This window comes from Mercenaria mercenaria, chromosome 2 (genome assembly GCF_021730395.1).
Source record: "Mercenaria mercenaria strain notata chromosome 2, MADL_Memer_1, whole genome shotgun sequence".
Taxonomy (NCBI): Eukaryota; Metazoa; Mollusca; class Bivalvia; order Venerida; family Veneridae; genus Mercenaria; species Mercenaria mercenaria.
Genome location: NC_069362.1, coordinates 58,004,736 through 58,022,139, shown reverse-complemented (window position 1 = coordinate 58,022,139; position 17,404 = coordinate 58,004,736). Strand labels below are relative to the sequence as shown.

Below are 17,404 nucleotides of genomic sequence, written 5' to 3'. Positions count from 1 at the left end.
GACAGACCGACAGACCAACAGAAGGACAGACGGTTCAAAAACTATAATTTATGCCTCCCTTTGGGGGCAAAAAAACTACATTTTGTTTTGCTTTACAAATAGCCAATTGTATATTGTAAAAGTGCAGAGTGCATACACGTTTTGTAGATTAAAGTGTGCATTGACTAATACCGCCGTGTATCATTTTTAAAGACACTTCTTGTTTCTCCTCAAAGGGCTATCACACAGTAAAGTTACTTTCAGCTTACCTGCCACTGTAACATTTGCAATTATTTTCACCAAAAATAAGACAATTTTATGTCATCCCCCTATTTATTTTATGTCATCCCCTATTTACAGCTAATAGTTCTTGTGATTTTTTAAAAAGAATGTCAGTAATAGCTTACATTACATTTTGTTAAAACCTTACCAACAATTAATAAAGTTTTGATCAGAAAAGAACATTTACAATAACAAGATAAAAATATCTAGAGATCTAAAAATTTAACAAGAGCTCGTAGAACACGAAATGCCCCCCTTCATGCATTCAGTAATTGCACAAGGAATAGATATTATTTGGTCACTGTACACAAAAGTTGTACTGTTCTGGGTCAATGTGACCTTGACCTCTGATATCAAAATCAACAGGGATCATCTGCTGGTCACGACAAACTTCCCTATCAAGTTTCGTGATACTAGGCCCAAGCATTCTCAAGTTAACATCAGGAAACTGTTTAACTGTTCCGGGTCACTGTGACCTTGACCTTTGACCTCAAAATCAAAAGGGGTCATCTGCTGATCATAACCAACCTCCCTATCAAATTTTGTGATCCTAGGCAAAAGCGGTCTCAAGTTAAAGTCCAGAATTGGTTTAACTGTTCTGGGTCACTGTGACTATGACCTTTAAGCTACTGATCTCAAAATTAAAAGGGGTCATCTGCTGGTCATGATCAACCTCCCTATCAAATTTCATGACCCTAGACCTAAGCATTCTTGAGTTATCACCCAGAAACAGATTCACTGTTCTGGGTCACTGTGACCTTGACCTTTGACCTACTGACCTTAAGATCGATAGGGGTCATTTGCTGGTCATGACCAACCTCCCTTCGATCCTAGGGTTCTCAAGTTATTGTCCAAAAACCGTTCAACTGTTCTGGGTCACTGTGACCTTGACCTTTAATCTAGTGACCTCAAAATAAATAGGGGTCATCTGCTGGTCATGACCAATCTCCCTATCAACTTTCATGATCTTAGGCCCAAGCAATCCAGAGTTATCATCCAGAAACCGCTTACCTGTTCCGGGTCACTGTGACCTTGACCTTTGACCTACTAACCTCAAAATCAATAGGGGTCATCTGCTGGTCATGACCAACCTCCCTATCAACTTTCATGATCCTAGGCCAAAGTGTTCTTGAGTTATCATCCGGAAACCGTTTAACTATTCCTGGTCACTGTGACCTTGACCTTTGACCTACTGACCTAAAAAAAAATAGGGGTCATCTGCTGGTCATGACCAACCTCCCTATCAACTTCCAACTTTCATGATCCTAGGCCCAAGCGTTCTTAGCATAGTTATCAACCGGAAACGGATTGGTCTACAGACCGACCGACATACCGACCGATCGACATCAACATCTGCAAAACAATATACCCCTCCTTCTTCAAAGGGGGGCATAAAAATATATAATCCACTGGCCAAAAAATAATTAGCAGATTTAGCTCTTTTGATTAAAACAGATCTACATTTCATACCGATTTCCTGAAGCAACTTCCATAATGAAAACTTAGAAATTTCTTAAATGTGATGGAGATGTATGTCATGGAGAATTACTAGGAAACTAAGTTCCAGATCTTTTTTTTTCTTCTGCTTTAAATTGTTAACCTTTGGTTTTTGTAAATCATATCATAGAAGAGATAATGAAACATTTCCTGAATCATGTCCAGAACATCATACTTTAGTTATTTAAAATCAAGGCATGACATTTTAGATTTCAAGTAAATTTGTAAAATTGAAACTTCCCATAACTAATGATAACCTTACTGAAGCTTAATCATGCAACACCATAAAGAAAGAGCATACTAAACTTAGCAAAGAAAAGAGAGATCATGCTCAATCGCTGGGAATTTTTTTTATAGCAGACCCAGAATTTGGAGACTTTTTTATGGCACAATTGATTATCCAATAAATACATATCATTTGTCTTTCAGAAATAAATGATTACTGACACAGCATATCATATGCAGACTTACATTCACTGGGATTCCCAGCCATATGGTTATTTCTGGCACTGTTCTAGAACATATATAGAACCTATGGTTTTAGAACTGTTCTGTTACTTTTGTTCTAGAACTTTTATATCATGTTTGTTTTGGAACATTTGTAGAACCAGTTGTTCTATATATAGTGCCATTTAACGTTGTAGAACTGTTCTGAACGTGTTCTAGAACATAGTTACATGGAATGTTTAAGACTTGTACTTAGAACTATTCTAGAATTTACAAGAACTGTTCTGGACTTTTTCCGCAGGGGTAATTTTGTTAATATTTATAGTGAAGTATGTAATAATCTCATTAGGCAGTATCAGTCCCAGTGTGTAGAATGGATTCCATGACCTGTCCAGCATTCCTGTAATCTGACTAGGGCCTTTTATGTAGACGTAACATATCGACATTTGTGTAAAATGATGCTTATATAGAAATTTATGATTCAATGGAACCCGCATCTGCTGCACCAGCTGACATTAAAGAAACAATAGAATCTGTCAATAATAACATGCAATACCCTTCCTGCATGTGATCTATTTCAATGCAAATAAATAATGATATTTCTCTATATTAATACAGTAGCTGGCTGTAATTTTTGATCTTTCAGTTTTGTCTAGTATTTAATATGCAATCAATATAATGGGAACATTTTCCCTTGTCCATCTATTTTCCTATATTCCCAGTAGCAAGAGAGCTATCATGCAAATTATATATGGAATATAAAGTAATGTTTGAAAAAAGTCTTTGAAAAAACCTGAAGAAATAAATCAAATTTGCCCTTCTTTTTTCCATTCTCTTTCAGCTGCAAATGGCTTTTTGAACAATAATTATTTATCGAAACTTTTGAGCAATACAGTAAAAGGCATATACGAGGGATGATCTACAATTACGTAAACTGGTCCCAGAATTTCATAGTACTTGCAACATGTTGAAAATGGTACCATTTGAAAGAGTAAACCTTTTTCTATTGACTGACTTGATTAGAATAGCATGACATAGCACAGTACGAAACAACAGGATATAATGCAACCATAGTAATGCGCTACCGAGCCAGGTGACGTTTTGTCATACGCATGCTGAAATAAAAGCTTAACAAAATAAATATCAGCCGCAGAAATTCTAAAAAAAATCCGCGATTCTGTTTGACGACATTTGCAACACGTTATCTGAAAATATGACGTCATTCAGCCATTGCATTGTGAAATAAACAACTTCTGCTCTATGACAGTCACGCATGCTATGAATTTAAATATATCGTCACAAGAACGTTTGGAAATTCACGCAAACATTTAATTTTGCAAAGAAATAAGCAAAACACCATCGGAAACTTATAAGCTACTGAAGCAGACACTGGGAGAAAACTGTGTTTGCTGTGCGCTGATATTCTTTTCTGATGGCCGACAGTCCCTTGAAGATGATGCAGGTCGTGGACAAAAGTCAACAATCGGACTGTCAGCCGTGACTGCAGAATGACCGTACGGGAGCTGTCAGAGGCTGCCAATGTCAGCTATGGAACCGCACACTGCATTCTGACCACCAAATTAAACATGCGGGAGGTATTTAGCAGTGTTCACTTCTCTTGTACAATGATATTTAATATACATTAGTATAATAGTACTTTAATATTGGATGAGGGAAATATTCAAATTGCTGCAAATTATTGTGATGAACACTAAAATGCTATAAATTGTCCTAAGTTAGGAAACCGCAAGCAGTTATTTTTATAATTTTCAAAATCACAAAATTATATTTTATTATTCTGAGAGCCGATGTACATGTATTTGCAGGTGCACGCGCGCTGGGTGCCACGCATCCTGACCGACTTCGAGAGAGACAGGCGCGTGAAGGAGTCGGAGAAGTTTCTACGGCGCATCAGACAGAACAATGACTTTCTGAACTACGTCATCACGACTGATGAGACCTGACTATATCTGTTTACAATGTTCCGGTGCCTACTTTGAGAAGAATTGAGATCACACCAGACGTATCTTGAGCACGTTCAGGATAAGCGACGTCGTTGACGTTGTCGAACTGATCACGGCGCAGGCCGGCAGCGCGATAGTGTGCGTTTTCAAGTTGCAGTCATTTGATGTAGGAGAGACAGACATTTTTGATATTTACAGATGTAGTAGTGGATAGAACGAAGTTTCTATTGATATATTTTTTATTAATGCATGTCTTATACAATTAAAGATATAGAGGTAGTCTACGTAATTATTGATCATCCCTCCTATATATATACATCCTGTTTAATCTGTAATAGTCTGGAACTATAACATTCTGTATTCATAAACAAAAGCTTAGAAATTAACTCTTCAATTCTACTTTTTAGTGCGATCTTTCTGGTTTCAGCCAACAGGTGAACAACATGAGGAGCAAAATTTAACACTTCCTTTTCATCTGATTGAAAGGTGAAAACCACTTTTCTGTAGGAAGTAAAATGAACATCTACTTTCTGGCATGCCTGCCTGGATCTTTCTCCTATTTTTTGACAAATTATTTCACTTCCGAGTTTGTTACCTTACCAGAGTGTGAGGGAGGTAAGAGCCCATTTGCCTCATTGTATTGTCTAAGACTGAGGTTTAAGGATTATAACGATAGAAAATAGAATACCTTTCAGACGGCGACTATGTCATTTTTCAAGAATAACAAGCAATACCCCCACACTTCAGCCATACCCAACTTGAGTTATGCCTCAATGCATTAAGCTAACATGTGCTTGTGCTATTCCGTACCCAACCTTGGCTCAAGTACAAAGGTAATACTCACATCAGAATCTGGTCCCGCGTCTGCACCTGGACACTGGAATGACACATATTCATGACATCTCTTATGTACTGCAAAACTGCACACTGAAATTCAAATACAAAATGTTCATTTGACATAATCAAAGCCAAAGATTACCTACATTACTACTGTAACACTGATAAAAACAAATTTGACCAAGAGTTACAGGGAGCTATCGGCTCATTAGAGACACCACAAACAGCAGTTATACTGTATTTATCACAATGTATCATTAATGTATGAGAATATATTATTTTAGATGATTAAACTACACAAATTTGTGGTTATAATTAGCATTCACAGTGTGATTGCTTGGCCACACTTTCTGATACATCATTATCTCCATGCACTGTACCTGATGGCAGCAATATACAGTGCCAGAAACCCTGTAACTAATGACTAGCAAATTATCATGATTTGCATTAATAAATATACTAAACTGCAAAAAAAAGAGATACTGGTGCTACTGATTAAATATGCAACAAATAGTAATATAACATGTCAATCCATAATTTGTGCTATTGACCAGTATATTATAAGTTCAACACTAAATTTTGCTTTACTGAAGTCAAAACTTGATGAAAACAAATAAAGAAAACTTATTTCTGATGTCATGCAAGAAAGGTTTTATGGAATGGCTTGCAGGTCAATACTTAAAACTGTTTGCCCTCTGTTTTGGACTTCGGGCAATAGTTTTGACTACTGACTGGCAAGCCATTCAATATAATTATGTACATTATTACAGGACTTTTAATATATTACTTGCCAGTCAATAGCTAGTAATATATCCTGCATCTATATTCAATACAATTAGGTAAAAACTTGAAAAAAATATGGAAAAATCCATTTCTGATGTCATTTAATACTGCAGTACTATAGAATGGCTTGCTAGTCTGAAGTCCAAACTATTTTGCCTTGGTCCAAAGAGTTTTGCCTATCGACCAGCAAACTTGCGCAAGCAATTTATGAAGAGTATATTATTGCTTATATAATGCACAGATATTGCCTGATATCATAAAGATGTCTGCATTACAATGTCATGTTAGAGAACAAACAGAAATGTGCACATCACTTGATGTATCTATTTTCAGGACTATTCTAAATGGTATAAGGAAATGCTGATTCATAGATGCTGAACATGCGATCCACAGAGTTTATTTAAAATTTACAACATATTTCCTATTCATTCTGTGATTTTCAATTTAAGTTTTGTTGCTTTTTTTTTTTCAATGAATCAAGTCATCTTTGCACTCAGGCAATATAATTAAATAGTGACGTAATGTTATGCATTCTCTTTTTCATTTACAAAATATACATTCATTTGAATATTTATTATGTGTAATTACCAATATTTTATTGTAGCGCATATAATATTTCAGCGAAGCCAAAGGAATCAAAATGAATGCTACTTAATAATGTATTTTTATATCAACAGCTCATCATCATTCCTAGAAATATTTACAACTCTTCTGAGAAAATGGAAAAGGATGCAGTACATGTCTAAGATAGATTAAACAACAGAGTCAAATCTGGTATAATATAATATATATGACCCTATATTGCTCACCTCTTAAACTTGGCCTTGGATTCATCAAGATTCTGACCAAGTTTCATGAAGATAGGGTCATTCAGGTGAGTAAAAAAATTTCAGAATAGTAAAAATTTGGTCACCCTGAACATTAAAATTAAAATTCTATATATTATGATATCAAATTTGACTGTTTGTCTGTATGATATGCATAAAATGTATAACAAAACTCTAGCAATGCCAATTTACTAAGACATGAGGGCCATCATGGCCCTATATATATTGTTCACAATTCACAGCACAGGCAGGAGTAACATGAAACATATATTTTGCCAAATTAGTTTAAAACTGGCCCGCAGATTCAGCAGAGAAGATTTTTTCAAAGTCTTCCATAGTGCCATATAGATAAAAACAGACCTATCCCGTGTTCCGTGTTTTGGGGTTGTTGTTTTTTTTGCGGAGGGGAGGGGGAGCAGGGGCTTATAGAACTTTTAGTAGTCGGTCAAACAAAGAACATTTCTGTGAAATTATTTCAAAATCTGACAAATACTTTTAGATTTTAGAAGATGTCATTTGAAGATTTTTGGCGACTTCTATAGGCAACCAAAAAGAACCGTCTGAACAATTTCAATAGAAGACCCTCCAATGAACATCCATGACAGTTTCATACATTTCCATGAAATGCTTTCAGTGAAAAGTGTGGACAGATGATACAGCCAGATAGATGATGTACGGTGAACAATCACAATAGCTCAACCAGAGCAATTTGAGCTCAGGTGAGCTAAAATCACTTTCATACACAGCATTAAAATCTCTGCTGAATTTATACAAAGTCAAAACCCATAGCTGTGTAAGCAAAGCTTAATGGATTTCATTCCATTATGTTTTAACAGACATTTTCATAAAAGATAAGCCTCGTGAATAATTTACTGCAGCATGTAAGTGTTTTTTTTTTTAGAAAAGCCATATTTTCTTATCAAAAGGAATCAATATAAATGCTCCTAAAGGAAGTACTTTATCAGTTGATCATCACCCTATCCAGGAAAACAATTCAATACTTATTAAATGTTACTGGATAACCTTGATGACTATTTTCTATTAAGTGATTGATACATATGCAGTAAACCTCTTCAAATCATATCCTTATAAAGGACATTTTCTATGTATTTATAATTACATCCGCATGATTTTGTGTACAATGTTGGCCACACCTCCAAGGGAAATTCAAATTAAAAATTTCTCTTGACAGCCTTAAACTTTTTCTCAAAGTCACCTTTGCAAAATAAAACAGAATCAGATTTTTGAATAAGATGTAAAAAGTCACGATGTACAAAATTAATGTGCTAATATAAACAAGAGGGTCACGATGACCCTGAATCGCTCACCTGAGTATATTGAACCACATGCTTCAAATGGCAAACTGATGCTAAAATATTAGAAAGTAGATCAGTAGGTCAAATTTATGGTCACTGAAAGACAGTTTAAAGACTGGTGTGCAAAACTGTACATGTCATCCAAATTTCAAGGCTGGATCTTAAACTACAGTGGTCACAAGCAAAAGTTTACGCACGGACACACGCACGACGTAGACCTACTGACCTAGTTTTTGAGTGCAGTTGACCCAGTTTCGAACTTGACCTAGATATCATCAAGATGAATATTCAGACCAACTTTCATACAGATCCCATGAAAAATATCACCACTAGAAAGGTCACAAGGTTTTTCTATTATTTGACCTACTGACCTAGTTTTTGATGGCATGTGACCCAGTTTCGAACCTGAACTAGATATCATCAAAGTGAACATTCTGACCAACTTTCATGAAGATCCCATGAAAAGTATGGACTCTAGAGAAGTCACAAGGTTTCTCTATTTTTAGACCTACTGACCAAGTTTTTGACCGCACGTGACCCAGTTTCGAACTTAAGCTAGATATCATCAAGGTGAACATTCTGACCATTTTTCATGAAGATCCATGAAAAATATGGCCTCTAGGGAGGTCACAAGGCTTTTTCTATTTTTAGACCTACTGACCTAGTTTTTGATGGCACGTAACCCAGTTTCGAAATTGAACTAGATATCATCAAGGTAAACATTCTGACCAATTTTCATGAAGATCCATTGAAAAGTATGGCCTCTAGAGAGGTCACAAGGTTCTCTATTTTTAGACCTACTGACCTAGTTTTTGACCGCACATGATCCAGTTTCGAATCTGACCTAGATATCATCAAGGTGAACATTCTGACCAATTTTCATGAAGATCCATTGAAAAATATGGCCTCTAGGGAGGTCACAAGGATTTTCTATTTTTAGACCTACTGACCTAGTTTTGGACCGCACATGACCCAGTTTCAATCCTGACCTAGATATCATCAAGATAAACATTCTGACCAATTTTCATAAAGATCCCATGAAAAATGTGACCTCTAGAGTGGTCACAAGCAAAAGTTTACACACGGACGCCGGATGACAGACGCTGCGCGATCACAAAAGCTCACCTTGTCACTTTGTGAACAACTTAATTGCATTAGAATATCAATAAATAATCTATAACCTATACTAATAAATTAATCATAAGACCTCAATACAAAAAGGTGAATATCTACTATTTTTCTAAATTTTGCACATAGACAAGGTAAAAACATGTTTGGTTTACATCCATTCTGTGGTGTTAGTAAAGTCACATGGAAAGACAGACAGACAGATGTACTATGTCTCCGTAATTGTCACCCACAACCGGTGGTTTGTTGCCCGATTTAACACGGTTCAGAAATCAGAAGGATCTGAACCACAAGAACAAGAATGTAAGCTTGTAAGCCTGACTGGTTAAATATCTAGGCATCTGAACAATGAACCATAGCAAATTAGATGATAACTAGAGATGCTTTTGAGAAAAGCGCATGTCTCCCACAACTGTCCCATTGAAAAATGTTTAGTTTCTCTCGATGGCTTTGATGAATGGACCACATCAGTAATTCAAGGGCCATGATTAAAGAGTGTCTGGGCAGATTTGGCTAGTTATCGAACTTGGCCGAGGTCTTATGGTCAAACACATTTTGTTTAAGTTTGGTGAAGATCGGATGAGAAATGTTCGACTTAGAGTGCGGACAAGCTTTGTGACAGACACACACAGACAGACTGGAGTAAATTATTATGTCTCCCACACCACTGTGTGGTGGGAGACATAATTCATAAGAAGGCCTTAATTGATTTCATTCTTACATGCTGATAAAATTTATGCTGAACTTTATTTGAACCACACATCATGTGCCAGTTTGGAGGACATCATTTGGCATAAATTACATCATAATTAATATTCTGTTACTGGTCTGCTTTCAACAGTCGTTTATCACTGAATATACATACCTTGACCTTCTTTTTTGTTTAACTGGCAATCAAATTGAGCCATATCAGAATCACAATGATCTGTTCAATATTATCAGAACTAATGCTTTTATTGGTATCTTAAGGTGTTTTGGTGTATTATTGCTACAGTAATTTGACCGCAACTTGTATTTTTGGTTTAGAAAGTATTTAGTATTTCACTTAGCCCTAGTTAGCGGCGCCAGGCCCTTTTTAGTCCCCCTCCCCACCCCCCCACCAATTGCCCTAACTGCCATCCGAAGCTCTAAAAATGCCCTTTTCTCACTCCACCCACCCGTTAATTGCCGACATTAGCAGCTTTAATTGACTAACTCCGCCCACCAGCATCCCTCTTACTGACCCGTCACACAGATCATGTATACTGTAGCATGCCCTAAAGCGTGTATCGAAAGTGGGTCGATACGGTAGTAAGTATCAACTGACAAGTGTGGCGTGTATTGATCACAGCACGTGCTATGTATGTAACACGTGTTTAAAGTCTAGAGCAATAATTATACATAAGTAGCGGCAAGTTAAATATCTATTACAAACATTTTGTTTTGTTGTATTATGAAATGGATAAATTAATGTGAATGATAATGATATTGTGTTAGAGACTTTCTTGTTTTTAGCGAGTTTTTTGGTAAACAAGAATTGAAAATAACTGACGACGTAATTAATGCGGCGTGGATCTAAAACGTAATTGGTATCAATTTACAGGTAATTATATGTAATATTTCTAGCACTGGGTGCATGATTATTTGCACAGAAATTGTTTATTCGGTTGCTGTTGAAAGATGGTATCAGATTATTTGAAAATGACCCAAAATGCAGGAAATCGCGCGCTTGATTTCAAATCACCCCCCACCACTAGCCCAGGCCATCATTCTTCAGCACCCAGCCCTTTTTAAAGTCTAGATACAACACTAGTATTAATTATTTTTCCACACAATTGTCAACTGTTTTGTCTAGGTTTCTTATGACATTGTCTACAATTGGAAATAGACATGTCTGTGCATGCATCTAGGTGAACTGTACTATTTTTATAACTGCATGCTAGGTGTCTTGGTTTCGTGGTATTTCCAATCCTTTCCATGAAAGTACCCTAACCAAGTACAAGTAGAACTCTTTTTTGTTTCAATAACAAAGTTTAATATTGTTCTGTAGAAAGTAGCTTTATATTTTTTTCAATTAATTCATCAGATGACGGATTTCCAGGATTTATAGTTTATATTCAATGTTAATTAGCAAGACGGCTATGAAAGCCCTGAATCTCTCACCTCACCTAGTTCTTACCAAAGATGACCCAGTAAACAACTTGATTTCTTCCAGTGACCTAGAAACCTAATTTTTTTGGCTTATATAACCCACTTTCAAATTTGCCTGAAATTTTACATAAACATTCTTATCATTTTCACGGACAGTTTCGAAAATGTGAACAAAGATTTTTTACGATTAAGTTTTCTATCCATTTATTATCCCCCGACGAAAGACGGAGGGATATAGTTTTGGCGTTGTCCGTCCGTCCGTCTTTCCGTCCGTCCGTCCGTCTGGAGCCATATCTAGGAAATGGTTGGGAATATTTATTTAAAACTTCATATACATGTTTCCCACAATGAGTTCTTGCGGCCCGTCAAGTTTCAGTCAGATTGCCCAAGTAACACCAGAGTTATGGCCCTTAGAAGTTTCTAGTGTTAACTATATAGGGTACTATAAATATGGCGATTTCTGCATCATAACTTTTGATATATTTGACCTAGAACTATGAAACTTAAACAGAATTTAGATCACCATAATGTGGTTGTGTACACACAATTTCATTTGGATTTATTTGTAAATTAAGAGTTATTGCCCTTTAATTGTATAAAAATCCACATATTTGTACATAACAAACTTACCATTTTGTAGAATTTCATTAAATTTCTTTCATTCTTTTCCATGAACATTTATTGTAAACATGTGAAGTTGTGTACCCACACCTGGTCACCCCCTTACCTTGATCACACACCTCCCCCCCTATCCCCCGACACCCACCCCCCTAAAAAAAAAACAAAAAAAAAAAAATGATTCCTTATTTTAGATTTTTTTCAAACAAACTTCATATACATGTTCACCACTATGAGGTTATGGGGCCCATCAAGTTTCAGACAGATTGCCCAAGTAACACCAGAGTTACGGCCCTTAGAAGTTTCTAGTGTTAACTATATAGGGTACTACAGATCTATAGATATGCCAATTTCTGCATCATAACTTTTGATATATTTGACCTAGAACTATGAAACTTTAACAGAATTTAGAGCACTATAATGTGGTTGTGCACAGACAGTTTTGTACGGATTTCTTTTTGTAACTTCAGAGTTATTGCCCTTTAATTGTCTAAAAATCCACATATTTGTACATAACAAACTTACCATTTGGCAGAATTTCATTAAATTTCTTTCATTCTTTTCTGTGAACATTTATTATAAACATGTGAAGTTGCGCACCCACACCTGGTCACCCACTTGCACTGGTCACACCCCTCCCCCTCCCAACCCCCTTCCCCCCCACCCCCCAAAAAATTTTTTTTTTTTTTCATTTCTTATTTTAGATTTTTTTCAAACCTTCCAAGTTGTACCATCCCCCCACCTCACTTCTCCACCCAGTCATGCCCACCACTGATCAAGCATCCTCTGCCTGGCCCCCCCCCCCCCCCCCCCCCCCCCCCCCCCCCCCCACTCCAACTTCACCCTTATACCTTTTTTTTTTTCATTTTTAATTTTCAATCAATATTTATAATCAGCATGTGAAATTTTGTTTCCTCTCCCGTTCCCATGCAACCCCACCCCCTAAAAAAATAAATATATACATATATCTATATATAGATATATATATTTCCATTCCTTTTTTTTTTTTTTTTTTAAATGTTCAAACCTTCAACATGTTAAGTTGTGACTGCACAAACCTTGCCCTCAGCCATGTTCAAGATATCTTACCTGTGTTCTCTTAAGGACATCTGATCTTTTAATTTCAAATGTACAAGTAAAACAGCAACACCTGGTGCCAGACCACTCAAAGACAATATTTCATTCCAGTTAAACTTCAAGCTCACATTTCAATCAACTGCATTTAATTTTAAAAGCTAAGCTTATTACAGTAAGCATATCCCATTCAAAATAAATTCTTTAGTCAGGATCAAAGTATCATACATTTATTATGTACTCTTTAATTAAACATTTGTTTTCTGTTAAATTGATTTTGACTAATGAAATTATTTGCTTCTTATTAACATCCTTAACTTTTTGCCGGATATATCTTTTTGCCATTCCTCACCACAAACCCTTTCGGCGGGGGATACCAATTCATCGAATTTGCTTGTTTTATTTATTTTGTTGGGTTTAACATTGCACCGACAAAATTATAGGTCATATGGCGACTTTCCAGCTTTGATGGTGGAGAAAACCCCAAGTGCCCCACAGTGCATTATTTCATCATGAGCGGGCCCCTGGGTAAAACCACAGACCTTCCGTTAGCCAGCTTGATGGCTTCCTCACATGAAGAATTCAATGCCCCGAGTGAGGCTTGAACCCACATTGATGGGAGGCAAGTGATAAATTTTCTATCCGGGATGACCCAATTATGATATAATCCTACATTTTATACAGACAAAATTTTGATCACTTTCTTGATGACAAGGCAGAGAATATGGCCTATGGAGTTTTAATTTTTTTTTTTTTAAGACTTGACCTTGCAAGATAATTTCCTTGGCCTCAGAAATAAAGTTTCAAATTTCAGGGAATTTTTTTTCTTCATAAACTTATAAGGACCTTATAATGATGCAAAAGATCAAGACTGATGAAGATGCATCAAGTAGTTCCTGAGAAAAAGTTGTTTAAAAAGTATTTCTATTTCTAGCTCTAGCAGCCCCTAAAACCAGGGGCTGGCCCCTGTAAAAATATTCAAGAACTAGTATTAAGTTCTTGGGCATTCAAGAACTTCTAAAGAACTTAAAGAACTGTTCTTGAACCAGCCAAACAGTTCATAGACTGTGATTCTAGAACAATGATGGTTCTTGAACATTGGTTCAAAAACTGCCAAAGTTCAAGAACTTATAGAACTTTACCAGTTCCTGAACAGTTACTGTTGGTCTAGAACCAAAATTGTTCATGAACACAGGTTCATTAAAAGTACTAAAATTCAAAAACTTTTTCTAGTTCAGTACCAGTTCTTGAACCCAATTGTGAGTTTCTGAACTGTTCATTCAGTATACATAAAACTTAGGTTTATTACCTTTTACAATAATGAACAAGTTCATAAACTGTTCATGAACATTAAATTCATAATGTCACATGATCAGTTTCCATAATATTTTTGCATGCTGGGAAATTTTTTGCACATGTGATTCAGCAATTTTTGAGAAGTTTGTGCAGCAAATAAGAAGGAAATATTTATCATACTACATAAGGAATGGTTTAAAAGGAACACGAGTATACTGAATATCAAAATTAATTATGGTGTTGTTATTAATTGTTCGTTTTAAAAAATATAAAATCCTTTTAAAATGTCACATGTTTTCATGACCCTGAAGCAAGGCTAGTATCCGAATTTCAATCTTGAGATTAAAGTAAATTATACATTGTTTAACTTGAAGTTTTGTATTTGATGCAGCAATTGTGTACTTCTAATTATGCTCCCAATCCCACTCTGAGTTAACTGTTTTACTCATGTCATTTGTTGAGGGTGTAAAATGTCATTGTCACAGTGACTGAGACTAAAAAAAGTCTGGCCACTAACTTTGGCTTTGATGGTCAGTCTGATAAATAATTGTAGTTTCAAAAAAATGTTGGTGGCCCCTGCCAAGATCAGTTCACGAAATTTTTGACAGGGGTCTTGAATTTGTTCTTGAATAGTCAAAGGGAGAGACTCAATTATATTGAATTTCTGTAATCATATCTAGAAGTTCTTGAACTGTTCAAGATCATTGTAGAATTAATATTTGAACTAGTTCTTGGATAGTTCAAGAATATTAAATTGCCATTCTAGAACTAGGAGTTCAAGAATTTGTTCTAGGTTTAGTTGTGGAAGAAGTTCCTTAACTATAAGTTCTAGAATGGCCATTTAATGTTCATTAACTATTATAGAATTAGATTCAAGAACTGTTCCAGAATTATTTCTTGAATTCCTCACAAGGGCAGTGGGTGCCCTCAACTGTAACAATTTGGGAGTGGTTGAGGAAGATCCATCACATTGTCCATAAGAAGAGGTTGCCTGCAGGTATTTCTATTTTTAGCTCCAGTGGCTTCTAATAGGGGCCAAGTGAACCTTTTTGAACAAATTTGGGAGAGGACCTTATAATGATGCTACAGACAAAAGTTTGATGAAGAGTTTGAAGCTATTTCTATCTTTGGCTCTAGACGCCCCTTAACAGGGGCCATTAGCTCCTCCCATTTAAAAACAAGAGGGCCATCATCCCCCATGAAGGCCCTGTATCGCTCACCTGACCTATTGACCTAAAGATCATCAAGATAGTTTCATTAAGATATGGTCATAAATTTGGCCTCTAAAGTGTTAACTAACTTTTCCTTCATTTGACCCAGTGACCTAGTTTTTGACCCCACATGATCCAGATTCGAACTTGACCTAAAGATCATCAAGATTAACATTCTGACTAAGTTTCATGAAGACACAGCCAAAAATGTGGCCTCTAGAATGTTAACAAACTTTTCCTTTGATTTGACCTGGTGACCTAGTTTTTGACTCCACCTGACCCAGATTTGACCTTGACCTATAGATCATCAAGATTAACAAGTTTCATTAAGATATGGTCATAAATATGGCCTCTAGAGTGTTAACTAGCTTATCCTTTGATTTGACCTGGTGACCTAGTTTTTGACCCTACATGACCCAGTTTCAAAGTGGACTTTGAGATCATCATGATTAACATTCTGACCAAGTTTCATGAAGATAGAGTCATAAATGTGGCCTCTATAGTGTTAACAAGCTTTTCCTTTGATATGACCTGGTGACCTAGTTTTTGACCCCCAGATGACCCAATATCATATTCATCCAAGATTTTATTCAGGGTAACATTCTCACCAAGTTTCATTAAGTTTGGGCCAAAATTGTGACCTCTAGAGTGTTAACAAGCTTTTCCTTTGATTTTACCCGGTGACCTAGTTTTTGACCCCAGATGACCAAATATCAAACCCATCCCAGATTTTATTAAGGGCAACATTCTGGCCAAGTTTCATTAAGATTGGGCCAAAATTGTGACCTCTAGAGTGTTGACAAGCTTTTCCTTTGATTTGACCTGGTGACCTAGTTTTTGAACCCAGATGACCCAATATCGAACTCGTCCAAGATTTTATTGAGGGTAACATTCTGACCAAGTTTCATTAAGATTGGGTCAAAATTGTGACCTCTAGAGTGTTAGCAGTCAAACTGTTGACGACGGACGACGGACAGACAGACGACTGACGACGGACGACAGACACAGGGCAATCACAAAAGCTTACCTTGAGCACTTCGTGCTCAGGTGAGCTAAAAACTTAGGAGGACCTTAAAATGATGCTACAGATCAAATTTGATGAAAATTTATCAAGCGGTTCATGAGAAGAGGTTGTTTAAAGGTATATCAAAACTTCAGGAATACTGTTATGGAAAATCGACCAAAAAGCAAATGTGTAGTGATTGTTTTTATGTATTTCCTATTTCTCACTAACTAGGGTGTAAAATTATATTGTTTCAGAATGCCTTTAAGGTTTTGCTGGACAAAAATATTAGAATTTCTAGTGTTTTTTTTTTCTCCCTCTACATCATACATTCTGTTCTTACAGAGATCAGCAGACTGAATTTTAGTAACTACTGCCAAGGGAATTCCTTAATTAATGGCAGACAAAACTACTGTAAATTTACACCTTGTCATTCACAAAAATGAAATATTTGTAAGAAATAGCACCAGAAGTTCCTCCAATTCATCAATTATGCAGTAAAGGGAGATTAGCCTTGCTTTGTTATGCACCGAAGTGGTTATTACAACATATATGACCATAATTATAGCCCCTTATCGGCTATTCATCAAACCCACTTTCTAATACAATGAAACCTGTGCTAACATCACTCAGTCAATCAATATTCACCTGTCTGGCCTCCATTTATTACTTTAGTACAGTTGATATCATTATGACTGAATAGATTTTCTAGATTATTTTTGTCTACTATTATCCATTTTCAATGAATATTTAATTTGCTTAATTGACTCAGCTTCAATCAAACAGCATTTATATTGCAGCAGTCAGGTCAACAAAATGTTGTTCTCTTTCTTGAAATATCATTCTCTCTTTACAATCTTAATTTATTGTTTGTAGTCAATCAATGTCAGTTCAAAGAAAGGATATATCCCAATATTTTAACTGTGAGCTTTTGCTCTGCATTTGAAAAACCGGAAACTTAGAGATACAAAAATGCTACTCCATTTATCAGATGTGAGTTATTCACCACAAT

General features: G+C 36.0%; 1 protein-coding gene across 1 annotated transcript in view; it reads right to left on the bottom strand.

The window, feature by feature from the left end:
- The window catches only part of LOC123564026 (calcium-dependent protein kinase C-like), a 234,824-nt gene that overhangs the window by 205,073 nt on the left and 12,347 nt on the right, over window positions 1-17,404 (bottom strand). Inside the window, exon 3 of the mRNA XM_045357280.2 lies at window positions 5,014-5,096. Within this exon, the coding sequence (XP_045213215.2) occupies window positions 5,014-5,096 (83 nt within the window). The remainder of the gene's footprint in view (window positions 1-5,013; window positions 5,097-17,404) is intronic.